Source organism: Salminus brasiliensis, chromosome 1 (assembly GCF_030463535.1).
Source record: "Salminus brasiliensis chromosome 1, fSalBra1.hap2, whole genome shotgun sequence".
In the NCBI taxonomy this organism is placed as follows: domain Eukaryota; kingdom Metazoa; phylum Chordata; class Actinopteri; order Characiformes; family Bryconidae; genus Salminus; species Salminus brasiliensis.
Window position 1 is genome coordinate 10912968 of NC_132878.1, and position 21539 is coordinate 10934506.

Sequence of the window (21539 nt, forward strand, 5' to 3'; positions counted from 1 at the left end):
CTCTCCATTTTCACACTCTCTACCTTTCTCTCTTTCCCTCACACTCTCTTATGCTTTCTCTCTCTCTCTCTCTCATGTCTGCGCATGTGCTTTCTGTCTCTCGCTCGCATTCTCTCTCTCTCATGGTCGGTCTCTCTCTCTCTCGCCCGCTCACTTTCTCCACCCCCGCTTCTTCTCCCCATTTCCTCTCCCTCCTTAGCAATCCTGGGGTAAAAATAGATTTCCAGTGTGAATGCTGAAATGAATGAATTTTAATCCTCAGCTTTTTTGCTCTCATATTGTGGTGCAGGAATGTACAGCTCTGGCAGAGAAACAGCCTCAGGAAGCGTGATTGCAGTTGCTGTTAATTGCCAATCATAAATCCCATAGCAAAATGCTGAATTAATGTAAGGCTGCGGCACTGTAGCTCATCCAGAAATCTTTCCTTGTCGCGGCGGTTTTCCATTTAGACGTGGCTTGGCTCCTTGCTTTGTGACGCACTGGTCAGGGTTGCTGTCCTGACTGCTTGGTAAGGGCTCTAATTGGTGTATCTCTCTGGCGAGGGTACCGGCATCTGCTGTAGGGTTCACAACATAATGGTCGTTTTAGCGCTGGAGAGTTCTTCTTTGCCCTGTGATTCACTCTTTAATGACCGGCTTGCCTGTACATGCGGCAGTGGAATGACTGCCATTGTTGGAGGCTAGATATTTGTGAAAACAGTGCCTGGGTTTGCAGTTCGAACCCTAATCTACATTCAAATCGACGTGATGGTAGGGTAAACAAACTATGCGCTTTTCTGAGCCCAACTTAAAAATAGAGGATGCGGTGACTCACTGACTTGTTCCTTCTAGTGGAGAGTTTGGATCTTGTTAGCAACCATTCTTACACCACTGAAAGTGTGAGACATGCAGTCCCTGACCAATACTGTCCAACATTTCTTCACTCCTCTGAGTTTAATCGAACTGCCCTGGATACAAAGTAAGGATGTTTACAGGTCCTGGTTGTATTAAGCCAGACAAAACATGGTATTGCCCACTAAATCTGCATAATGCTGTTTATGGGGGTGTAATTAGGGAAAGAACACAAGTGGTTATCTGAGTGCTTGCTTGTTACTTATCAACCGAGTTGACTGAATAGTGTTCCTACAGTTTTTGCCAGTTTAGACGGTTGCATCTCAACATTGCCAAATGCCACCTACTTTGGCAAGAACAGACCATTTGACTGATATGCAAAACAGTCTGCTATAGACTGTTATTTTCAAACAGTGCTACATTTACAACACACCCTTGTGGACCAAAGTACAGCAGCCTGTGTTGGTATTCCAATTTGGAAGACCAATTGCCCAATTCCCATTCATGTGAATTCCCCTATCACTAGCAATGCCCACTAGCACGTCTCCTCTGAGCCAACCACTGCCTCTTTTTGAACTGGCGCCGATGCAGCATCGCTAGGCAGCCTGGCACGCTTAGAGGAAAGCGCAGCTCCCTAGTGATACAACAGCCAGGCAGCCAGTGCACTCGGAGAAAAGCTGGCTTCCTTGCTATTATGCAGCATTCCAAGTCACTGGATCTAAACCTGGTTAGTAGAACGTGAGATTTGCAGCATGGAAGTGCTTCTAAAAAATCTGCAGGAATTACATAATGCAATCATGTCAGCATGGACCAGGATCTCAGAGGGGTGTTTCCAGTATCTTGTGGAATTCATGCAATGAAGAATTGAGAATTTGTTAACAATAAAGGGAGGCCCTAACCAGCGTTCACATAGTTTTTGCAATTAAGTGAGTTTATATCTTGGACAACTAACTTGCCATGTTGGCACATCGTCCACTTAGGAGAAAAGACATTCTGTTGGCGATGGCAAATCCTCCATCAGCATCCAACACTGCTGCAATTGGATGCAGCCCCTGGAGCTGGAAAACATAATGAAATAATGATTACATTAATTGTTATCTTGCTAAATTACCTCACAATTCTTGGGCATTGACCACAAGCTTACAGCCCTGCACTAATTATAGCAAGTTCTCCCTGCAGTTAACCGAGTATCCGATAATCAGTTCTTGCGGAAACTTAAATATTAAAAAGTAGTTGGAATGCTAGTTGTTCCACATGCTAGTGCCATCTCTACCTAGTGTATTGCAAGGTATAAGGCACTCGTGATATGAAGCAATTTGTCCATGACGCACTACGGTCAGGTCTAGCTGCTCATCTGCAGTCCGATGTGGCAGTGCTGAGAGAAGGTAAATATTGTGCCCTGGCTGAACTGAGCTCCCTTTGTCCTGGACTGAAATCACTGTTTAAACAAGAGTGTGACATGTTTTATTGAGTTGTATCCTGCTGTGCTTGTTATTGCAGAGTTGTGTGAGAGCATCTGTTGGTGTTTGTGTGTGTGTGTGTGTGTGTGTGTGTGTGTGTGTGTGTGTGTGTGTGTGTGTGTGTGTGTGTGTGTGTGTATGGGTCCAGTCTGGTAGTGCCCTGTGTTGTTGTTGTGGTTTTGTCCATAGCTTCAGGTACAGTCACCTCCATTGAATGAAAAGGTTAAAAAGGTTTAATGGTGTCTGCAGTGTGCGTCATGTCGGCTGAAGAGGTTGTCTGCCGAAGTGTGTGTGTGTGTGGGAAGCCCTTCTGCCTGATATAGACCTAAGGAACAATAGTGGGCAGAGATGTGTATTCAGCAGGAAGTATTTCTGAAGCTGTGATTCATAGCTGGAGCGGGTTAAAGATACCTCTGCAGGCTTTGCTTTTTGGACACCCATTTGTTCAGCCATTCATTGGTTTCTTGTTCTAAATTTAGACTTGTTCGTTCAAACCTTCCCATATAATCCATACAATATGGATTCCCATATAAGCCTCAAGTCAGTTTACCCTAGACCATTTTCACTGTACCCCCTTCTATATTTAGAGAGCTTTTTTATTTTGACCTTATAGTATCCCTATAGTGTTAGCTCAGTGTAAACCACCTTACCAACACTACGCAGCTTTCATGTAAAAAACCTACTTATGCTGTTTTTAAGGTTACTGGGACACTGGTTGTTGCTGTGCTGTAGCAGTGATTGATCGAATGAGTTCATGTCTTATGTGAAAGTTCACAACAATCGAGCTAAAGGCACATATAATATCACATTCATGTGTTTTTTTTGTGCAGCTTGTCAGTTGTACACATGATGTGTGTGGTTAAGGTGGGCCAGTGTTAGCTTTTAGCCTTGCGTGGATCCCTGTTTGCCCTCCAAGCTTTTGCTTCTCTGACATTCACTCATACTTCTCTATGCAGAATTCTTTCAGCTGTGTTTAGCTTTATCTTTCAGACAGATGGTCTCTTATTTTCCTCAAGTGCCCTCTGATTCAATAAAGAATTCCTAGTGGATTCTGTGTTTGAGGGCTCTCCAGGCCCTCACTGCAGAAAAGCAGACCAAAGCTATAACATTTCCACCTCCATGCTTCACAGTTGATTCGGGTTCTTCTGCTGAAATGCTGTGTCTGGTTTACACCAAACATGTCCTCTGTTACTGTGTCCAAATATATATATATATATATATTTTTTTTTTTTTTTTTTTGGGGGGGGGGGTTACAGAAAAAACAGCATTTTTATGAATTACATTTCAATAATTACATTTACTTGGTTGTTGCGGTGCAGCATTTCTACCTCATATCCCAATATTGTTCAAGTGAAGATCAAATGTCCAGATGTTTAAATATGTATAACAAAAAAGGCTGATGTTTTCATGGGGTGTCTATGAGTCAGTTTTGGGGCTATAAATGAAAGAAGACAGTTTGGAGGTTTTGAAATTGGCCCATTTCACAGCTCTGTTTGGTTAAGCTAGAGTTTATTTTGCAGGGGGACACAGCCGTGTTTGAGGTTCACAGCGTGACACTTCCATGTACCAAACTCTTATTATTGAGTCGTGCCACAGATAATGCAGTTTAACATGCTAGAGCCCCTTTAACTGAATACAAATTATACCTTAAAATGTCCTTCACTTGTAATCACACTGTGTTGTTTGTTTTTCTTCCTTCATCATTCAAACAGTGTTGATCAATGTTCCTCTGTGCCCCTGTGGGCTGATGACTAAGCCCCATTTTGAGCCAGGCTCAAGGGCTTTTTCACGGTCCGTTTGGTATTCTTGTTATCCTAAATCCTGCTTGGAGATGTCGGACACGTGTATGATTTTGGGAATGGTGATTATTCCAGCTTACAAACAGGACGCCAGGTCACGAGAGATTCGATAGAAGCTTCTTCTGTTCTCACTTGTACTTGTATTACTGTAGCAGAATTGATCTGAAACCCACTACAGGAAGGGAGGGAGTTGCAGCAGGAATGTTGGTGCAGCGCGCGGAGAACGCTGAGACAACACTGAGGGAATGTTGAGGATGAGTCAGGCCCCTGTGTGTTGGTCACTAGTGCTGCGAATAGCACAGCGGAACTCGCTGGAACTTCAGCAAATCGATAGTTACTGTATTCATACACGCCGTGGGGTTGCCAGCCTTTATACCTGCTGCTGACTCCCACTGTTATTCAATGGTGCTGTTGCTCACCAGAGACATCCCACATCTTTGTGAAGATAAAAATACTGTATGTATAACACACACATATACTCTCTAATCAGTTTGTTAGGCACACTATACTAATACTAATACTGGGTAGGGCCTTCCTTTGCTCTCAAAATAGCCTCAGTTCTTAATGGCATGGATTTTACAAGATGTTGGAAACATTCCTTTGAGACTCTTGTTCATGTTGACATGATTGGGTCGCACAATTCCTGTAGATTTTCAGGTGCGTTTTCCTCCTGTAAATCTCCCATTCTTCCACATTCCAAAGGCGTTCTCTTGGATTCAGAACACTGCAGATTACTGAGCTTAATTTCATGTTAATGAAACCAGTTAGAGACGACTATTGCTTTGTGTCATGGTGCATCATCAAGCTGGAAGTAGCCATTAGAAGATAGGTCAAATGTGGCCATGAACGAATGCACATGGTCAGCAGCAATACTCGAATAGGATGTGGTATTCAAGCTATGATTTATTGGTATGAAGAGGCCCTGAATTCTGACCCTATCATCTGTGTGCCTCTGCAGAAATTGAGGCTACTTTCAGACTTTTGCTGTCCAGTTTTGGTGAGTCTGGGCACACTGCAGACTCAGCTTTTAGTGCTGATTGAAGTGGAACCCATTGTTGTAGCCCGTCTGCCTCAAGATTTAAGGTTCTTTCTTGCTAACCACAATTGTACAGACGAATTATCAGAGTTACTGTAACCTTTCTGTCAGCTCCAACCAGACCGGCCATTCTACGTTGACCTCTCATCAACAAGGTGTTTCTGTCTGCAGAACTGCTGCTCGCTGCATGTGTTTGCTTTCTATTATACCATTCTGAGTAACTCTAGAGACTGTGCTGAAAATCCCAGGAGATCAGAAGTTTTAGAGACACTCAAACCAGCCATCAACCATTTAAACAGTATTTTAAATATGTGAAATGCTGTTTTCTGTCTCCAGCCTTGGGGGTTTTGCAGTGGAGGATCCCTCATACCACTAATGTGGTCTTTGTTTTTGTTTGTACATCCTATTTTGTTGTTGGTGGTGCATTTTCGAAGAAAGCCAAGGATCAAAAAGTAGGCCCATTCAGTTCATTACTCTCCTGAGTCCGTCATCTCTTTTAAAGCTCAGCGACTCGTTTGCATTTTTCCTCCTATTGTCGCGCTATTTGGGGCTGCTGACGCTGCTGTGAGTCTTAACTCACCATGAACACCTCTCTCCCTCAATGCCTGGCCAGGACCAAGCGCAGTAGGTTGATAATCAAATCAATTACGGTCCGTTCAGCCCGGCCTGTGTAGGCAGCGAGGGTTTGGAAAGTGAGACGTTTCTCTAAAGGCAGAACTCAGCTAAAGGACTTCTCTGGAGCGAAATAGGCGGAACCTCTAATCTCGTTAGGGCCAGAGGTGTCGCTTCGTAAACGGCCGAGCCACTTCAAGACCCACACACCCAAAACACCCTGGGACACTGTGTATGTATGTGTGTGTGTGTGTGTGTGTGTGAGCTTGTTCAGCCACCCACACAAAACCGAAGGGCTTTTCCGTTTTTCGCTTCTTTAAGCGCTGCCAGCATGTGTTTGATGTGAGGACAGGCTTGACAGCTTGTGCCTCCTTGTCCCCGAAGGAGGAGTGTGGACGGCGGCGGTCAAGCAGCCCCTGCTGTGCCCTCGCAGCCTGGCGTAGGCGCAGCTACCCGTCCGGCCAGAATGCCTCAGCCCGAATTTCGCCATTAGCGGACATATTCCACGTTCTGACCTCGTGACCTGACGCCAGTTGGACTGTGTCGTGTTCTAAATCTGCCAGACGGTAGCCATCTAAGACGATATTGCCTACACAGGCAAAGTGTTACCAGGGCTCCTTTTCTATCTCTCTATATTAGGCTTGGGCAATTTGATGATGTTAACGTCACAATTCTAATAGTCTTTACCAGTGATGGGCTAGGACTCGCAACTCTATCACATAGTTGCACATACAGTGCGGAATGAGACGTCCAAGGTTCAGATTGAACCTACTGTTAGTGGAAAGCCTTAAATGGAAACTTGTCTGTAAGATAGCTGTAGAGCTGTGAGTACAATATTCATTGCAATATTCATCACACCCCTCTACTGACAGTGCTGCATTGCCCAGGCAAGCCTCTAAGCAATTGCTTTCTTGCTGTTGTCAAATCTGCAGCTCTTCAGTCTTCGCTTCAGAGTTGAATCTGAGCTGTTGACCACGTGAGCTGTTGACTTTCAGAAACTTGTCTTCTAATGCTGTTGTCTGACCTCTTCCTGTACAAGATCTCTTTAGTTTTGAAGCTGTAGGAAACAGTACTCACCACACTTTGGCTTTATTTGTTTCTTATTTCTCTAAAGGAAAGACTTACACTTTTACACTTTCTAATATGTCGTCTCTTATTAAGTGTATTTTTCTAGAGACCAGTTCAGATGTGTAATGTTGGGTAAATACTGTGGTAGAGAGTGAAGTAACACAGTCTTGGTCCTACACTGCTTTTATACTGATAAAGGGGTTGTAAATTGTGTGTTTGCATCAATTTCCAATTTACTTCCATTGCTACAGACAAGCTATAAGATGTTAACCAATTACTTTCCCTAACCCCCTAAGCCCCAACCCTTCGAATGGTATTGAAAATGGTCGACAACGGACCTTAATTTTTGTTTTTTTTTCATCTACGCTAAGATGAAAAGCTTAGAAAGCCAGGGTAAGAAAGCAGGGTAAGTAACGATTCTGAAGCAGAGACCATTAAGAGCCTTGCTCAAGGGCTTATCAGTGGAAACTTAGCAGACTTTGGTAGCGAACCCATGACATTAATCCAGTGCTCTAACCACCGAGACTATTTACCTATTCAGATTCTAAGTTTTGAACTTTTAAGAACCAAATCAGGCATGAAGACGGCAAAATTGTTTTAACATAATTTTTCTTTTAGTTTAATTGTAATTGGTTTTACAATTAGTTGTTTTTTACGGCTTGGCATTTACTCTTTTACTCATTTACTGTTATTGTTATAATGAAAAGGAACTTCATAGATAGACAATTTAGGGAGAAGTGATTCTCAAAAACATTATGAAATTAGCTGTATATGTTTTCCAACATTGCAATGGACTGGCGCCCTATCAAGGGGGTATTCCTGTCTTACGTCTAGTGTTTCCGGGTAAGCTCCAGATCCAACGTGACCCAGACCAGGAAGAAGCAGATAAGAAGATTGGATGGATGTTTTCTTTGTTATCTACAATTATCGCCTTAAACAGTGTAGGGTCAACAGATATCTTAAAAAAACCTAAATAAATTAGGCTACTGTTTAGTAAATTAAGTACCTTTATTTAAATGTGGTAAGAGATAAAGATTAAAAGAGTTTAGGAGATTTAGGGCTCACCTGCATTTCAGATGATGGTGACTTTTTTCAGAAGGATTCATCCAGATTGGATCATCCAATCACAGTTAAAAACGGACTTCTGGAGTTTCTTATCGTGTTAATACCAGGCATTAGCATTTTTCATATGCAAAAAGTATCTGGGATCTGCTTTGGCCAGATTCTGTTTACTAAAAAGCATTCCCCAGTTTTACCACATGAGATTTGATTTTACTTTCCAATGTTAAAAGCACATGAACTCAGACATTATTACCTGTATCTGATGTTTTTCTTTCACCAAGGTGATTTGTATGTGGGGGTTTCCTGTAAATGGTTCTCAGATTCCAGTAACGGCTCCCTCAAAAAATGCAAATCATGCATATCATGATCATAATCCGATCATGATCTGACCTGGGCGTGTTTTCACCTGGCTCTTCATTTGGTCAAATGAAATCTGAACGTGATCCGATCACCAAATATACAGATTAATGCAAGCTGTACACAGCCTCTTTTGCTCTAGACCATCATGGATTTAGAGTACTCTTTATTAATATGCATGAACTAATGAACATGTCACATGTTTTAAAATAAATAAATAAATAAATAAATACAGCAGTGTTCCAGATGAAGCAGACTTTGAGAACCGTCACTGAATAGAACCTAAATACCATTAAATAGTGTTGACGCAGCATCACCCCTCACCCCACGCTGACTCACAGTTTAAAACCACTGCCATAATCCGTTGATAGCGACGTCTGAAAGCAGCTAGACCCCTTTTCCCAGCTCACTTTACACACACACACTCGCTCACTGCTGTTGCAGGCATTCTTTGTTTTTTAGTACATGCATCAGTGCTTGCTTCACTGGGGCTATTTGACAAACACTTCTTCAGGATCTTCAGGGTGTACTTGATGCCAAGATGTACACTTTCTCCTTTTATCTACCCCCCAACCCCCCCCCCCCCCCCCAACTCACTCTCACACACTTCTCCTCATACAGCGCTAATTAACAAAGAGAGTGATGTTAAGCTCCAGTAAGAGTCTTCTAGTGATAGGCTATCCAGAGGCACACAATAGGTCTCTCTCAGGTAGAGAATGAGGCATTGTGTGAGCTTTCACATCACAGCTCTTTATGGAATTAGACAAGCGGGCCCAAAAATATCTCCTCTTTTCTGTGTTCTCATTTAGCCGCCGTGTCTGCTACCTCCATTTATTGAGCTCATTGAAAGTCTCTCTAATTCCCTTTTATTTTCCTGCAAGTGTGGAGCATTTCGGACCGATCATGGATGAACACGCTTTGGAACGGTTGTCTGGACGCAGATGAGGCACATCTCTTGATTATGAACCAACCATAATAGCCGTAATGAACTGATGCTCAGCTGGACCTTAGCAGTTATTGACACCAGGGATGGGGCGATATGATAATATCGGCAGCAATGGCACGATATCTCTTACGACATTTCTCAGCCAGACAGTACCAATAAAGTTTCTTTTTTCTTTTTTTTTTTTTACAATCTACAAAGCTTTGAAATATCTGAGATATCTTTTCTTAAAGCTCTTCCCCTAAAACGAGTATCTAAACGTAGGCTATCATGCTCAATCACTCTACAACAGGGAACTTTACTGTTTTAATAAAAACATCCAGAAGAGTGGAAGAATAAACCAGTAGAAATCTGAGACTAGAAAGGGTTAGAAACATTTCTGTGGTTCTAAGACATTATTAAACTACAGTGAGAGCCATTGTTACCTAACTTCAGAAATCCTTCCACGATTGACTGGCCTGCTTAAATGTCTCCAAGAGTACAGAAGCAGATCATTCAGGAACAAAGGTTTTAGAAGAACCTCCAGTCAATGTTCATGACTCCACCTGCAGGACAGCACAGCAGAAAACACTACGATACGATACGATACGATACTTTTATTGTCATTGCACAATGTACAACGAAATTGAGCAGCAATCCTTAAGGTGCTTAAACATACAATAAATAACACAACTAAAAAAACAAAAATATACACATAAATTTACACAGTAGATGATGAAAATGTATACAATATAATTACAGATATTGCACAACTCTGAGTAGTAAGAGATTTTTCTAAATAAATATGGGAAAGTGAAAGTTTTTTTTCAGGTCCATGGTAGTGCTCTGTGAATGTGTGTGTGTTTTGCTGTGTTCAGTTCCCGTACAGCACTGGGGTAAAAACTGTTTTTCAGTCTGTTTGTCCTGGATGTGATGGACCTGAAGCGTTTTCCAGAAGGCAGCTGTTGGAACAGATGATGTCCAGGGTGAGAGGAGTCCTTCAGGATGTTAGCTGCCCTGTTGAGGCAGCGGGAGCTGAACAGGTCCTCCAGACTGGGCAGTGGACAGCCGGTGATCTTCTGGGCTGAGTTGATCACTCTCTCTAGTGCTCTCCTTTCTGCCACTGAGCAGCTGACGTACCATGTTGAGATGCAGTAGGTCAACACACTCTCAATGGCACAGCGGTAGTAGGACACCAGCAGCTTCTCATGGAGGTTATTTTTCCTGAGAATTCTCAGGAAATAGAGTCTCTGCTGTGCCTTCCTGACCGCAGCTGTGGTGTTGGTGTTCCAGGAGAGATCTTCAGAGATGTGCGTACCCAGAAATCTGAAGGAAGGCACTCTTTCCATACAGTCCCCATTTATAAAGAGCGGTGTGGGGGTCAATGCGTCTCCTCCGGAAGTCTATAACCAGATTTTGCAGATTTTGCTACTTACCAAAGCAAAATCTCAAAGCCATTTGGCGTAATGTTTTCTGGACAGACCAGTCCAAAGTGTATGCTTTTCTGGTTGTGAACAACTTATTCATGGCTGTTACTTGATTTTAAATGCCATAGATAAAACCAGTCATCACCTTTAAAGCATCTGCAACAGATTACGTGTTGTTTGTCACCAAATTCTGGAAACATCACCCTAAAATGTAGACAAGAATTCCTGTCAAATAGAATTTCAAGTAGATTTGATCAATTGTGTTCCAGGTATTTGCTAATCTCACTGCAAGGCCTTAGCATACGCTGTAATCAGCAGACAGTATCCATGTTACAGATGGTGTGGCAAGGGGTGGGAACCCTTTAGGGCCTCAGTAGGGTGTGCAGTTGGCTCGATGTGTACGTTCAAAGTAAATGAATTAATGAGGTTAATTCCCTGAGGTGATAGTCGAGTTGACGTGTATGCGATCCCGCAAAGGGTGCAAACAGTCTGCCACTTTGAACAACTCATAAGTCACTGTGTGTCTGCGCAGGCATGTGATCATTTTTTCAGTGTTTTCAGAAGGCGTTTTTAGTTCATGCTCTTATTGTGGTACTGAATTTCATTGCAAGGTCACATCACTCATTCCTCAAGTGTGTCTGACCTGTTCCTCGCTGCCCATGAAAAGCCAAAACTTCAAAGAGAATCTTGTGTTTCTGTTTGATGTCAAATGCTTTGAAGTTTTTAGAAGTTTGGAATTTGCTGTGTGCACGTCTGAACGCACCACCATTATGTCGGCGGTCACGCTTTCCAAACAACCACAGTGGTGTGGCAGTGACTCTAAAGATAAATCTATCCTGAATGAATATTCGGGTTGCTGTATTAAATGGCCCTAGATTGGACACGCACCCAAATCCTGGCCATGCAAGCTTAATGAGAACAGTCAGATTGGAATTCATGTGTTCTTTGTTGTTTTCCAGTGTTGATCTCTCGAACAGTTCATAATGGCTGCTGTTGCTGCTTCTTGGATGGGCTGAATTTTAATTCAATTGCGTCCTGTTCCCTTTGTAGTGCATATGTCATAGGTCAATGTAGTGCTACAGAATGTATCGTTTTTGGCATCGTCATCGCAATGTTGGCATGTGCAATAGTCACAACGCAGGATGTGCAATGTCATATAAGGCAGATTTGAATAAATGTTACTACTTTTGCTTCTTGATGCAAAAGAAAAATTAACACACTTCTCATTTTTCATGACATATCTCCCAGAGTCAGATTATATCTGTCCAAGATCATTAATTTTACTCCAGTCTTTGGTGCATTATTAATATTGTGACATGTTGAATGAGTCAGAAGTCAGAATGAGGATTTCTGAAGTAATTTTGGATTTAGGCTAGAGCTGGTCGATATGGAAAAATGTATATCACGATATACAATATTTTTCACAATATTTTGTCATGTAGACAAAACGCACTAACAGTGTAAATTTAAAAACCTGCTATCCACATACTCTCCCACACTAAGTACAGTGATTTTTACTTAAAATAATAATAAATAATAAATATAACTGATTATGGTCTTTGTAATGAAATGTGCGGTAAATCAGTGATCTTTAAGCACTGACAATATTCAAAATACACTCATAAAAGCATATTGTGTACCACGATAACGAAATTTATCACAATATGAGAAAATATTGTCATATTGCCCAGCTCTAATTTAGTCCATGTGCACAGATTCCTACTGGACATATTTTGCAAGTCAAAAAGAGAGGAGGCTCAGGCTGAGGCTCGTGCGAAAGCGAGGCTGAGGGCTGAGGGCTGAGGCTGAGGCTCGTGCTGAGGGCTGAGGCTGGACCTTTTGAAGGGTCTGGAAATGAAAACAGTGCCTCTGCTCTCAGCCAATGTGTCTGCTTCAATCAGGACTGTCATGTCCTCTCTCTCCCTCTCTTGCTCGTCCGCTCGCTCTTCGTCTCTGGCCGGTGATTGCTATATTATGTCCCTTGCCCCAGGGGTGCTGCTCTCCGCTGGCTAGCCGTCAGTCATGTGGGCAAATCATGAATACACATGAGCTGCTGGGCCCTGGTTTGTTTGCTAAGACTCTCTCTTGCGTTTATTTCCCTCTTCAACACTCCCATTTCCTTTTCCTCTTACCTCTCTCTTTCAGGATCTCTCTCTTTCTCCCTTCCTGTGTCTCTCTCATACCCTCTTGCTTTGTCTCTCATTTGGACGAGTCGTCTCTATCCGTTTGTCTGGCTCTCTTTTTTTCGTCCTCTCTCTCCCCCCTCCCTCCCTCCCTTCTTTCTCTCTCTCTCTCTCTCTCTCTCTCTCTCTCTCTCTGTCTTATGTGTGGATATGCAGTGCTAGTAATTGGTGCTGCTGTGGTGTGTCTGATGGGAGCTGGGATTTCAGGCTGTATTTTTAGAGTCTGTTCCTGTGTCACCAGTCACTGACAGAAGTCATGTGTGTCTTTTCTTTATCTCTTCTGTTTTTCTCTCAATTACTGAGTGTTTTTTATTCAGTGCACTGTAGGAGTTCAGCTTTTTTTGTGGGCGGAGTCAGTCAGTCGGTCGGCTCGACTGGACTGATAATCGTCTGAGATGAAGGATGGTTGTGCATTGAGATGAGCTGTTGCTCTTTGAAGTTTCCCATTCGATATAAAAAGCATGCTTCTAATCTGCTGTAAGTCTGAACACTGATAAGGAAAGCAGAAAGCTGTTAGGGTTTTTTTTTTTACTGGTGGTTCTGATTCTAATTATCTCCAATCTCCAATTTGGTCTGTATCTGATACTGATACCAGTCTTTGTTTTTTAGTCACTACATATTTTCATAGAAGGCAGTTCTTTTCCATTTAAACACTGGGTGCTCAACCTGTCCTCCCTTTACAATCTCAAAACTACACTGTATACCTGATATTTGTGGACACCCCTAATGAATGCATTCAGCTACTTTTAAGTTGTACCCATTGCTGATGTGCAAATGCATACACACACAGCTTGTCTAGTTCCTGTAGAGATGTATTTCCAAAAGAATAGGACTCTCTGGAGCATATAAACTTGAACCTATTGGCACCTTGCCTAAAGCCAGGCATGAGCTAGAGGGGAAGAAAGCCCCCCAGTGTTGAGCAGTGGGACTGTGTTCTCTGGAATGATGATGCTCCATCTAGTACTTTTGGGATGAGGTGAGGTGGTAATCTTCCTACATCCTGACCTCACAAAAACCCTTGTCAATTAATGCAATCTAATCCTCACAGCAATGCTCCAAAATCTAGCCTTCTCTGGACAGTACTTTTATATGTATAATGTATCACCAGCTTGATCAAGTTGGTCATGCTCATAGCTCAGCTAGTCCACCAAACTGAATAGAAAACACACACTCAGCTGATGTTAGTTTTCCTGGTTTTAGCATGGATGTCCACCATGCTGGTGCTGAAGCGGATTTTGCAGGATAAACACAGTGCTTTGCAGTTGCCCCAAACCTTTGTTTTCCAGCACGAGGCGACATCTACCTGGAACATGACGGAAATGTGGATCTGGACAGGACTGAAAGTTCAGTGAGTTTAGTGGGTTTATCCAGACAAAAATGAAGTCAGAGAGGAGCTCTTGTGAAAGAAAGGGTACATCTCCCCAGGAACCCATGAAAAATTCAGCCCGTCTGAATAGAGCTTCAGTTGTTAAAGTACAATGTACTTCTGCTAAAAAACGGACACCAATACGGAGGTTAACATAATATAGAAGTAAGGGTGTTTTTTTTCAATTGTGGGCTCGTTTTGGAGGGGCTTATTATTGGTGGTTTGCTTTCAAAAGAAGAACTCATACAAACCTTGGATCAATTGCTCGGTTTTGTACATTACTTTTCTGCACACATTTGGATGGGACCTTGATTCATCTGTTTGAGTTTCCTTCATTCAGACAGTCAAGCAGCAAAGAATAGAGCATTCTGGAGTCATGGCATTTCACCATGCAGGAACACCTGCAAACAAGAAGCCGTTTTTGTAGGAGAAGATGACTAGAGATTGGCATTTCCAGACATGGGAGCATTTGCATTGGCCAATCTCTAGTCATCTTCTCCTACAAAAACGGAGCAAATGCTCCCATGTCTGGAAATAAAAACTAGTGTGAAAAGGCACTGAATGATGACTTTTGGTGAAAGAAAATCAGTTTTGTACTGTCAGTTAGCCAAATTAGCAGTGAGAGGTTAATGGAACCACCACCTTAACACCTGTCTTCTTGAATACATGCAAAATCATCCACCGCCTGGTTTTGAACATAGCCGGGCACCAGCTAACAGATGCCATGGGTCCTGTTGTCTTCACGGGCCAATATTGCACAATCTACCTACCCGGAGAGAGCAGGGCAAATTGTGCTATCTCTGACTCCAGCTGCTGATGGCAAAGTGGAAGGGGGAACGGGATTTGAACTTGCGACCCCTGGGCCATAGTGGTAGTGCATTAGACCGCTGAGCCACATGGAACCCAGTGAATTACCAATAATATCTTAATTTTAATGACATAGAAAGTCCATGTTATGATTCACTCTGGTTGCCAGTCTGTGCCTTGCTGTCATCTGTGGAATCAGGTCTGTTATTTTATGTCATTGGACATGAGGACAAACCGGCCAGTCAGACACAGCTGCTTCATCTGCTTCAGTGCACCCTGACCACATCCTGGCAAGAGTCCTCTACAGCTTGAAGTGTGGGATCTCTTAATAAAGCAGCAGCTGTTCTAAATGTGCACACACACAAACACACACAAGCAAACAAACATGGACTGGGTCCAACTTCTGCCAGATAAACATAACTAATTTGCTTCTCTCAAAGAGGCAGGTAACCCACACAGACACTATGTTTCTGCATGTGTGTGTGTGTGTGTATAATAGGCTCAGGCAGTGATGTAAAGCCTCTCTGCATGCATCCATGCTGGGTTGCCAGGGTTAAGTGATTTAAGAAGAAAATGACTTGTGTCCGGGTCTGTATCTCAGAGGTGCCAAATTGCTTGGTTTAAGGTGATAACATGCTGCTCTTGGGCACAGTTCTCTCTATATCCGTATTTACTGTGACAGCTGAGCTGCACTTATCTCTCAGAGCCGTCCTGAAGTGCTTCACAAACAATCTTACGGCTGCAGAAATGAGCCCAGCCGATAAGAAGATCCTGAGCCAATGCTGATACGTGTTATTACCTTATCCAGCTGCCAATATCGTTATATGTGTCTGAGCTTTATTGGATGTAAGCAGTAATATAAATGATCGACCGATTAAACAGGGCTCGTTGCTTTGCTATGAACATACATACAGAAAGTATTGGGACACCCGCATGTTCGTTGTTTCTGTCAAAGTCAAAGCGATTTAAAAAATATGAAAATAAGAGTTGTCCTCTCTCTACTGTCCAGAGAAGAAAGACTGGTCAAGTATGCGGATTGGTTTGTACAAATGAGCGTTTTACATAATCGACCTTAACGCTCTTCTGGGGGACATGAGGATTTCAGTTCCAGAAATACCTCATTTTCCTCTTTTCTCTGAAACTCTCTCTCTTGCTCTCTCAGTATCTCAGTTCCTCGCGCTCTCTTTCACACACTCTCTCAAGTGGTCACTCACTCTTGTTCTCGCTCTCTCTCTCTCTCTCTCTCTCTCTCTCTCTCTCTCTCTCTCTCTCACTGGCTCGTTCACTTTACCACGCTCTCAGATGTAAATAACCTTAATATCACCAGTGTTATCACACCACTTCCCACCACTTCCCTCACACTTTTTCTCAACCTTCTTTCTCTCTCTCTCTCACACACACATGCGCACACACACAATAGCCGTCACTCTCTCTCTGTTTTAAATAAGGCACTAATTTGAAACATCCACCCAAATATCCTTACATCTGCTCTTACCATTTCATAGAGAGAAAACCAACGCCGGAATGTCTTTACCCAGAGAAATGGCTCGGTTAGGAAGCTCCGGTGAAGTGGATGCATCAAGTGCTTGTGAGGCTCTTATAGGCAGGTTACATCTTATCAAGTAGCCTCACTCTGGATGTTCACACAATGCAACTGTATTAGGTATTATGATTCATTTATGGCAAATTAATGGCATTGTAACGATTCAGCATTGCAGTTAATGTCATGTTGACCCCCTCCTCCTTGTTCATTTATATATTATCTCCCAGCATGTGAGTTCTGCACTGCACTGATCCAGAAGCTTCCCTTTGTAGTTTAGTTTGGAAACTGAGGATATTCTGGGCTTTTCCTGGAATTCCTTTTCGGGGTGGGTTTTGAATGCAGACTGAAATCTCTCTCCTCAGGATCCAAATCGTTTAACAAGTCAGTAATGTTCACAAACTGAGATCAAACCTCTGCTGTGTTGTCCTGGTTTATGAATGACAAGTAAAGAGGCTCCACTTTGTGTTTTTGATGAATAATGAATTCAGAGCGAGATCAAAACACAGACGGCGTGTGTGGCATGATTTTGGGTGCGTGCTTTCTTTTCCAACTGTCTTTGACTTTGTCTGATATTTCCATCGTGGAGTATTTCATGCTGCTAATCTGAGGCTAATGTCATTTGCGTAATTATCCTAACCTCCCTGTCCATCTCTGTGCTTTTAGATCAGTGGCGGCAGGCCTCAACTCTCCTGCCAAGACCAACTCCATGGAAAAAAAACTGCACCTCAAAAGCAAAGAACTTCAAGACACCCAAGACAAATGTCACAAGGTAGGATTATACCTCAGTGGACAGCTTGTGTGTTTGAATACACTGGGGCTGTCGCAATTAATCGGTTAAACTCAGTGTTGTCTGTTAGTGACTGGCAGTGAGAAATACATAGATATAGATAGTATATAGATCTTTTTCCCTAAATAATGTAAACTGAATATTAATAGTAGTGCTGTCAAAGTTAACAGTTTAAGATTTATTTTTGTAATCCTGTAATCTGCAATAATTCAGGCTGAGGCCGAGCTGCCTGAGAGCTGTCCGTTTTGATTATAGAAGGCACCATTGTAAATCTCTTGATCACATACAGATTTTAACCCTTTAAAGCCAAGTTTGTCATGTTTTATACATATATACATATACATACCTCTACGGTTATCAGCGTGACAATTAAATAATGAATGGTATCATAAATAAGTAAAGGGGTTAATAGTGTTTTAGTATGTTTAGAAATGCTGTGAGCAAGAAATTCCTGATGTATCAAATTTAGTGCAGAATCAAAGTCATGGATGTGAAATGTCAAATAAAGGTTGAATAATCACTTTTTAAAGAATAACATTTCTGGCAATTGATTGATGGTTCAGGCTTTAAAGGGTTAAATGGCTTTAAAAATGATACCTTCAACGCCTGCGCTAGACAGTGCTCCCAGAAGACCTGCAGCCAGCAGCATACTGATGAACGCAACAGCAGCGCGAACAGTCTCCACTGTACTAAGTATCCACCAATTGAATGATACACACAGCTGATGATGTATCCAGTTATTGGTTGGATTGTGCGTTTACTCAATAACTAATAATTCGTTTTTAATTATGAATTATTTTCATGTGACGTAGAATGCGTTTATGTAGTAAAATGGATCTCTACTGTCCACGTAGAAGTTGTGGGACTTATGCGGGGCGTTATGTGTCCAGAGAACAATTTCAACACCATTATTAACCATGTATTAACCCTGTGTTTGGGCCATAGAATGACGTATATACTCTTTGGACTCTTGAATAATTTGACAAGCTTTTCTCCAATTGGCTGGATTATGGCAGTCCAGCGTCTCCCAGAGCCGTATAGCATAGCTTTGTGTTTAGCAATGCAACAAAAATGTTGTAGTTACTCGCAAGGCTTTGGGGACTGTATGAATATCGTTTTTGCACGGTTTATGGTTAGCTAGCTGATGAGCTGGCTAGGGTTTAATTATAGCCTAGTGCAAAAACCTGCTCGCTTGCCCGGCTTTTGCTTTCTCATGCCCCTGAATATAAGACCTCAGGCACACCACCAGTCACAATGTCTGATTCACACAGGAACCCATTTTCCTGTATTTAGCAGAGTCTGGTGGTAATATTGCTGTCAGGGCTAGTTTATCTTTTTTCTGCTTTGTTTTTAATGTAGATTTATTTAATTAATTATTTTTAATGTAATGCTGTTTTTTGTTATAATAACTCTGACTACTCAGTTTATTGTCAAAATATAGTTAGAACACCTGATTACTAGTGTAATCTATAGCACAGCCCCGCATCCTGTACTTTTCTTTCTGTACTTGTGACATTCTTCTGGTCCCCACATTAAGAAACAGGTGCTTTGTTTAAATGTCTGTGTGTGTAGTGCAGTGCAGTGTGAAAGAGGTGGAATAATATTCCCTCTGCATTTTTCATGCTAATTCACTTTGTAATTGCTGTTCAATTGAACCTGTATGGTAGTAATAGGATCAGAACCTTCGCTTTCGGATCCCACAGTTGATCTGATCTTATTAATAGCCCCAATTAATTGATCAATTTTCACTGTGGAGTTTAATTATCAGCAGGATTCTGTTTGTGTCTTTTTATTAGATTGTGATCTTGTGAATTGAGTACTGGCAAAGGTTAATGTAATATATATATGTTTTGTGTGTGTGTGTTGTCCTATACAATGTGTTTAGACTTGGTGTATGTGTGGGTGTGTGCATAATTGTGTAAATGAATGGCATCTACTGCATTAGAAGGGATGCACAATGATATTGGAATCACCTCGATATTGGCCGATCTCTGTTAAAAGGTAGTTTTTTAACATGAGAGTTTGTTAGCAACATTATCCTAGCATCTCCTGTTGGCAACTGAAGAAGCATGTTGAACTGAAGAAGATTGAACGGGTACATTTGAAATCTTTAGACCCTGAGGGCTTGGGACAGGCTGAGTTACATGTTATTTAGTAACTGTTCATAGTATTTACTGAATAATTCATAGTAAATACTGAATTTATAGTTGATACTGAATAATTTGATACTGAATAATTGCGTTACTAAATATTTCAATTCTTACCATATAATTAATAGTAGATACTGAATAGTACTGAATTATTATCAGATACTGAACAATCCGGTAGTTACTGTATAATTCATAGTAGATACTAAATAATTTTTACTTAGTAATTGAGTCGTTACTGAATAATTCATTGTAGATACTGAATAGGCTTATTTTCAGTTACTGAATAATTCATTGTAGATACTGAATAGGCTTATTTTCAGTTACTGAATAATTCATAGTAAATACTAAATGACTAGTAGTTACTGAACCATTGATCTTAACCCAAATAATGTTTTAAAATGAAAAACAGACCTGGGGTTGAAGAGGTTAACGAACAGTATTTTTTTTTGAATCAGTTAATTGTGATTGCCCTGCTTGTGTTCATTAGATTTTTTCAGCTTAATGAGCACTTACCAGAACAGGTCCTTCCTATTTGAAAAGGTGCTTGGCTAATAAACGACTGTGACCTGAGCTGCGCTGTAAAATGCATTTAGATCTGGTGCTTGTGTTTGTGGCGGCACAGATGGAGCAGGAGATCTCACGCTTCCAGCGTAAGATGACGGACCTGGAGTCAGTGCTCCAGCAGAAGGATGTGGAGCTCAAAGCCTCTGAGACGCAGAGGAGCATCCTGGAGCAGGACCTCGCCACCTACATCACAGAGTGCAGCGTGAGTGCCTTTTGTTGTAGAGCACTGAGCTCTACAAGCTATATGTCATCTTCTTAATAGGTTTGAGTAGCTGGGAGTTCTGTAGTACCATTTTTTTATGGTACTACAGATATGGATAAAGTACACTATGTCCAAATGTTTGTGGACACCACTTCTAATGAATGAGTTCAGCTACTTTAAGTTGCACCAATTGCTGACACAGATGACATTCACTGTGTGTGTTGGACACGGATAGAATTTGGCCTCCAACTTTAACCCACCCGTGCAGTGAACATATACATACACACTCGTGAGCAAACCCACAACCCTGTAATCTGTAGCCCGTTGCTCTAACCAATGAGCCACCAATGCCCCTTTGACTTAGTTTGAGATGCTTTTCCTCCTGACGTTTGTCTGTTGTTTTTGACCATGCAACCAAAACCTTATGGGGAGATACAGTCCCACCACATCTTTACTGGTTAAAAACTAAATTGTTGGGGAACTCAATGTTTTATCAACTGGGGTACCACATGCCTTTTTTTGGTTTCACACCAGCAATTAAGTGTGTGTTCAAAACTGTGAGGAGGAGGCTAATTCGCACGTCCTATGGAAAACAATATCAGATACTTATTTCATGTTGGTAGTCAACAGATAAACAGACATACACACATCTGACTCATGAAGTGATTTGACTGCAGTGTTCAGTGCTGACAGGTGCGGGAAGGTGAGTTAGTTTTATTATTAACTATAAAACACTATTAAATGGTCTACCAATCAAAACCAATCCAGAATGTCACATTATTGAAACTGTTTACTACAATTAAGTTTATTTCAGTATTAATCAGCAGCGCCACTTTCATAAATTTTGTGTCTGCGTTACTTATTGAAACACAAAGATCGAATCAGAATCTACCGATACTCAGCATTAAGGTACTCAAATTGAATCAAATGGCACAGAAACTGGATGGGGACATCTGTAATAGTGTATGATGTGAAATATTCAATTATAGACTAATAACTACATCTTTAAAAAAATTTAATAGGTTGATTAATCAGCAATAGAAATAGGTATTTGTTGCAGGCTTTTTCTGAGCAGGTGTGTCTGAACGATTGATTGGTATGGTCTGGCTGTGCTTTATTGTAGATGAAGGAATATGATGCCCTCCTTGGTCTAAATCTATCTGACGACATATTTATCAAGGCAGGGCAGACATGCTCTATCTGTAGTTACAGTGAGAGCACTGCGAAGGCCCTATCTATGTATTATTCCTAGTCTACCATTATCAGTCAGTGAAGCACGATTGCGTATAGTACAGATCGATAGACGCGATGCCCTGAGTTGTCTGTTTATGACAGAGGTTCCTGTAGGAAGACTTATTGTTTGT

The 21539-nt window shown here is 41.7% G+C and overlaps 1 protein-coding gene across 4 annotated transcripts in view; it reads left to right on the forward strand.

The window, feature by feature from the left end:
• cita (citron rho-interacting serine/threonine kinase a) overlaps positions 1–21539 on the forward strand; it is a 115272-nt gene that overhangs the window by 25056 nt on the left and 68677 nt on the right. For all 4 annotated transcript variants that reach the window (XM_072664482.1, XM_072664257.1, XM_072664404.1 and 1 more), the window contains 2 exons: positions 17136–17241; positions 20032–20175. In XM_072664482.1, the coding sequence (XP_072520583.1) occupies positions 17136–17241; positions 20032–20175 (250 nt within the window). The remainder of the gene's footprint in view (positions 1–17135; positions 17242–20031; positions 20176–21539) is intronic.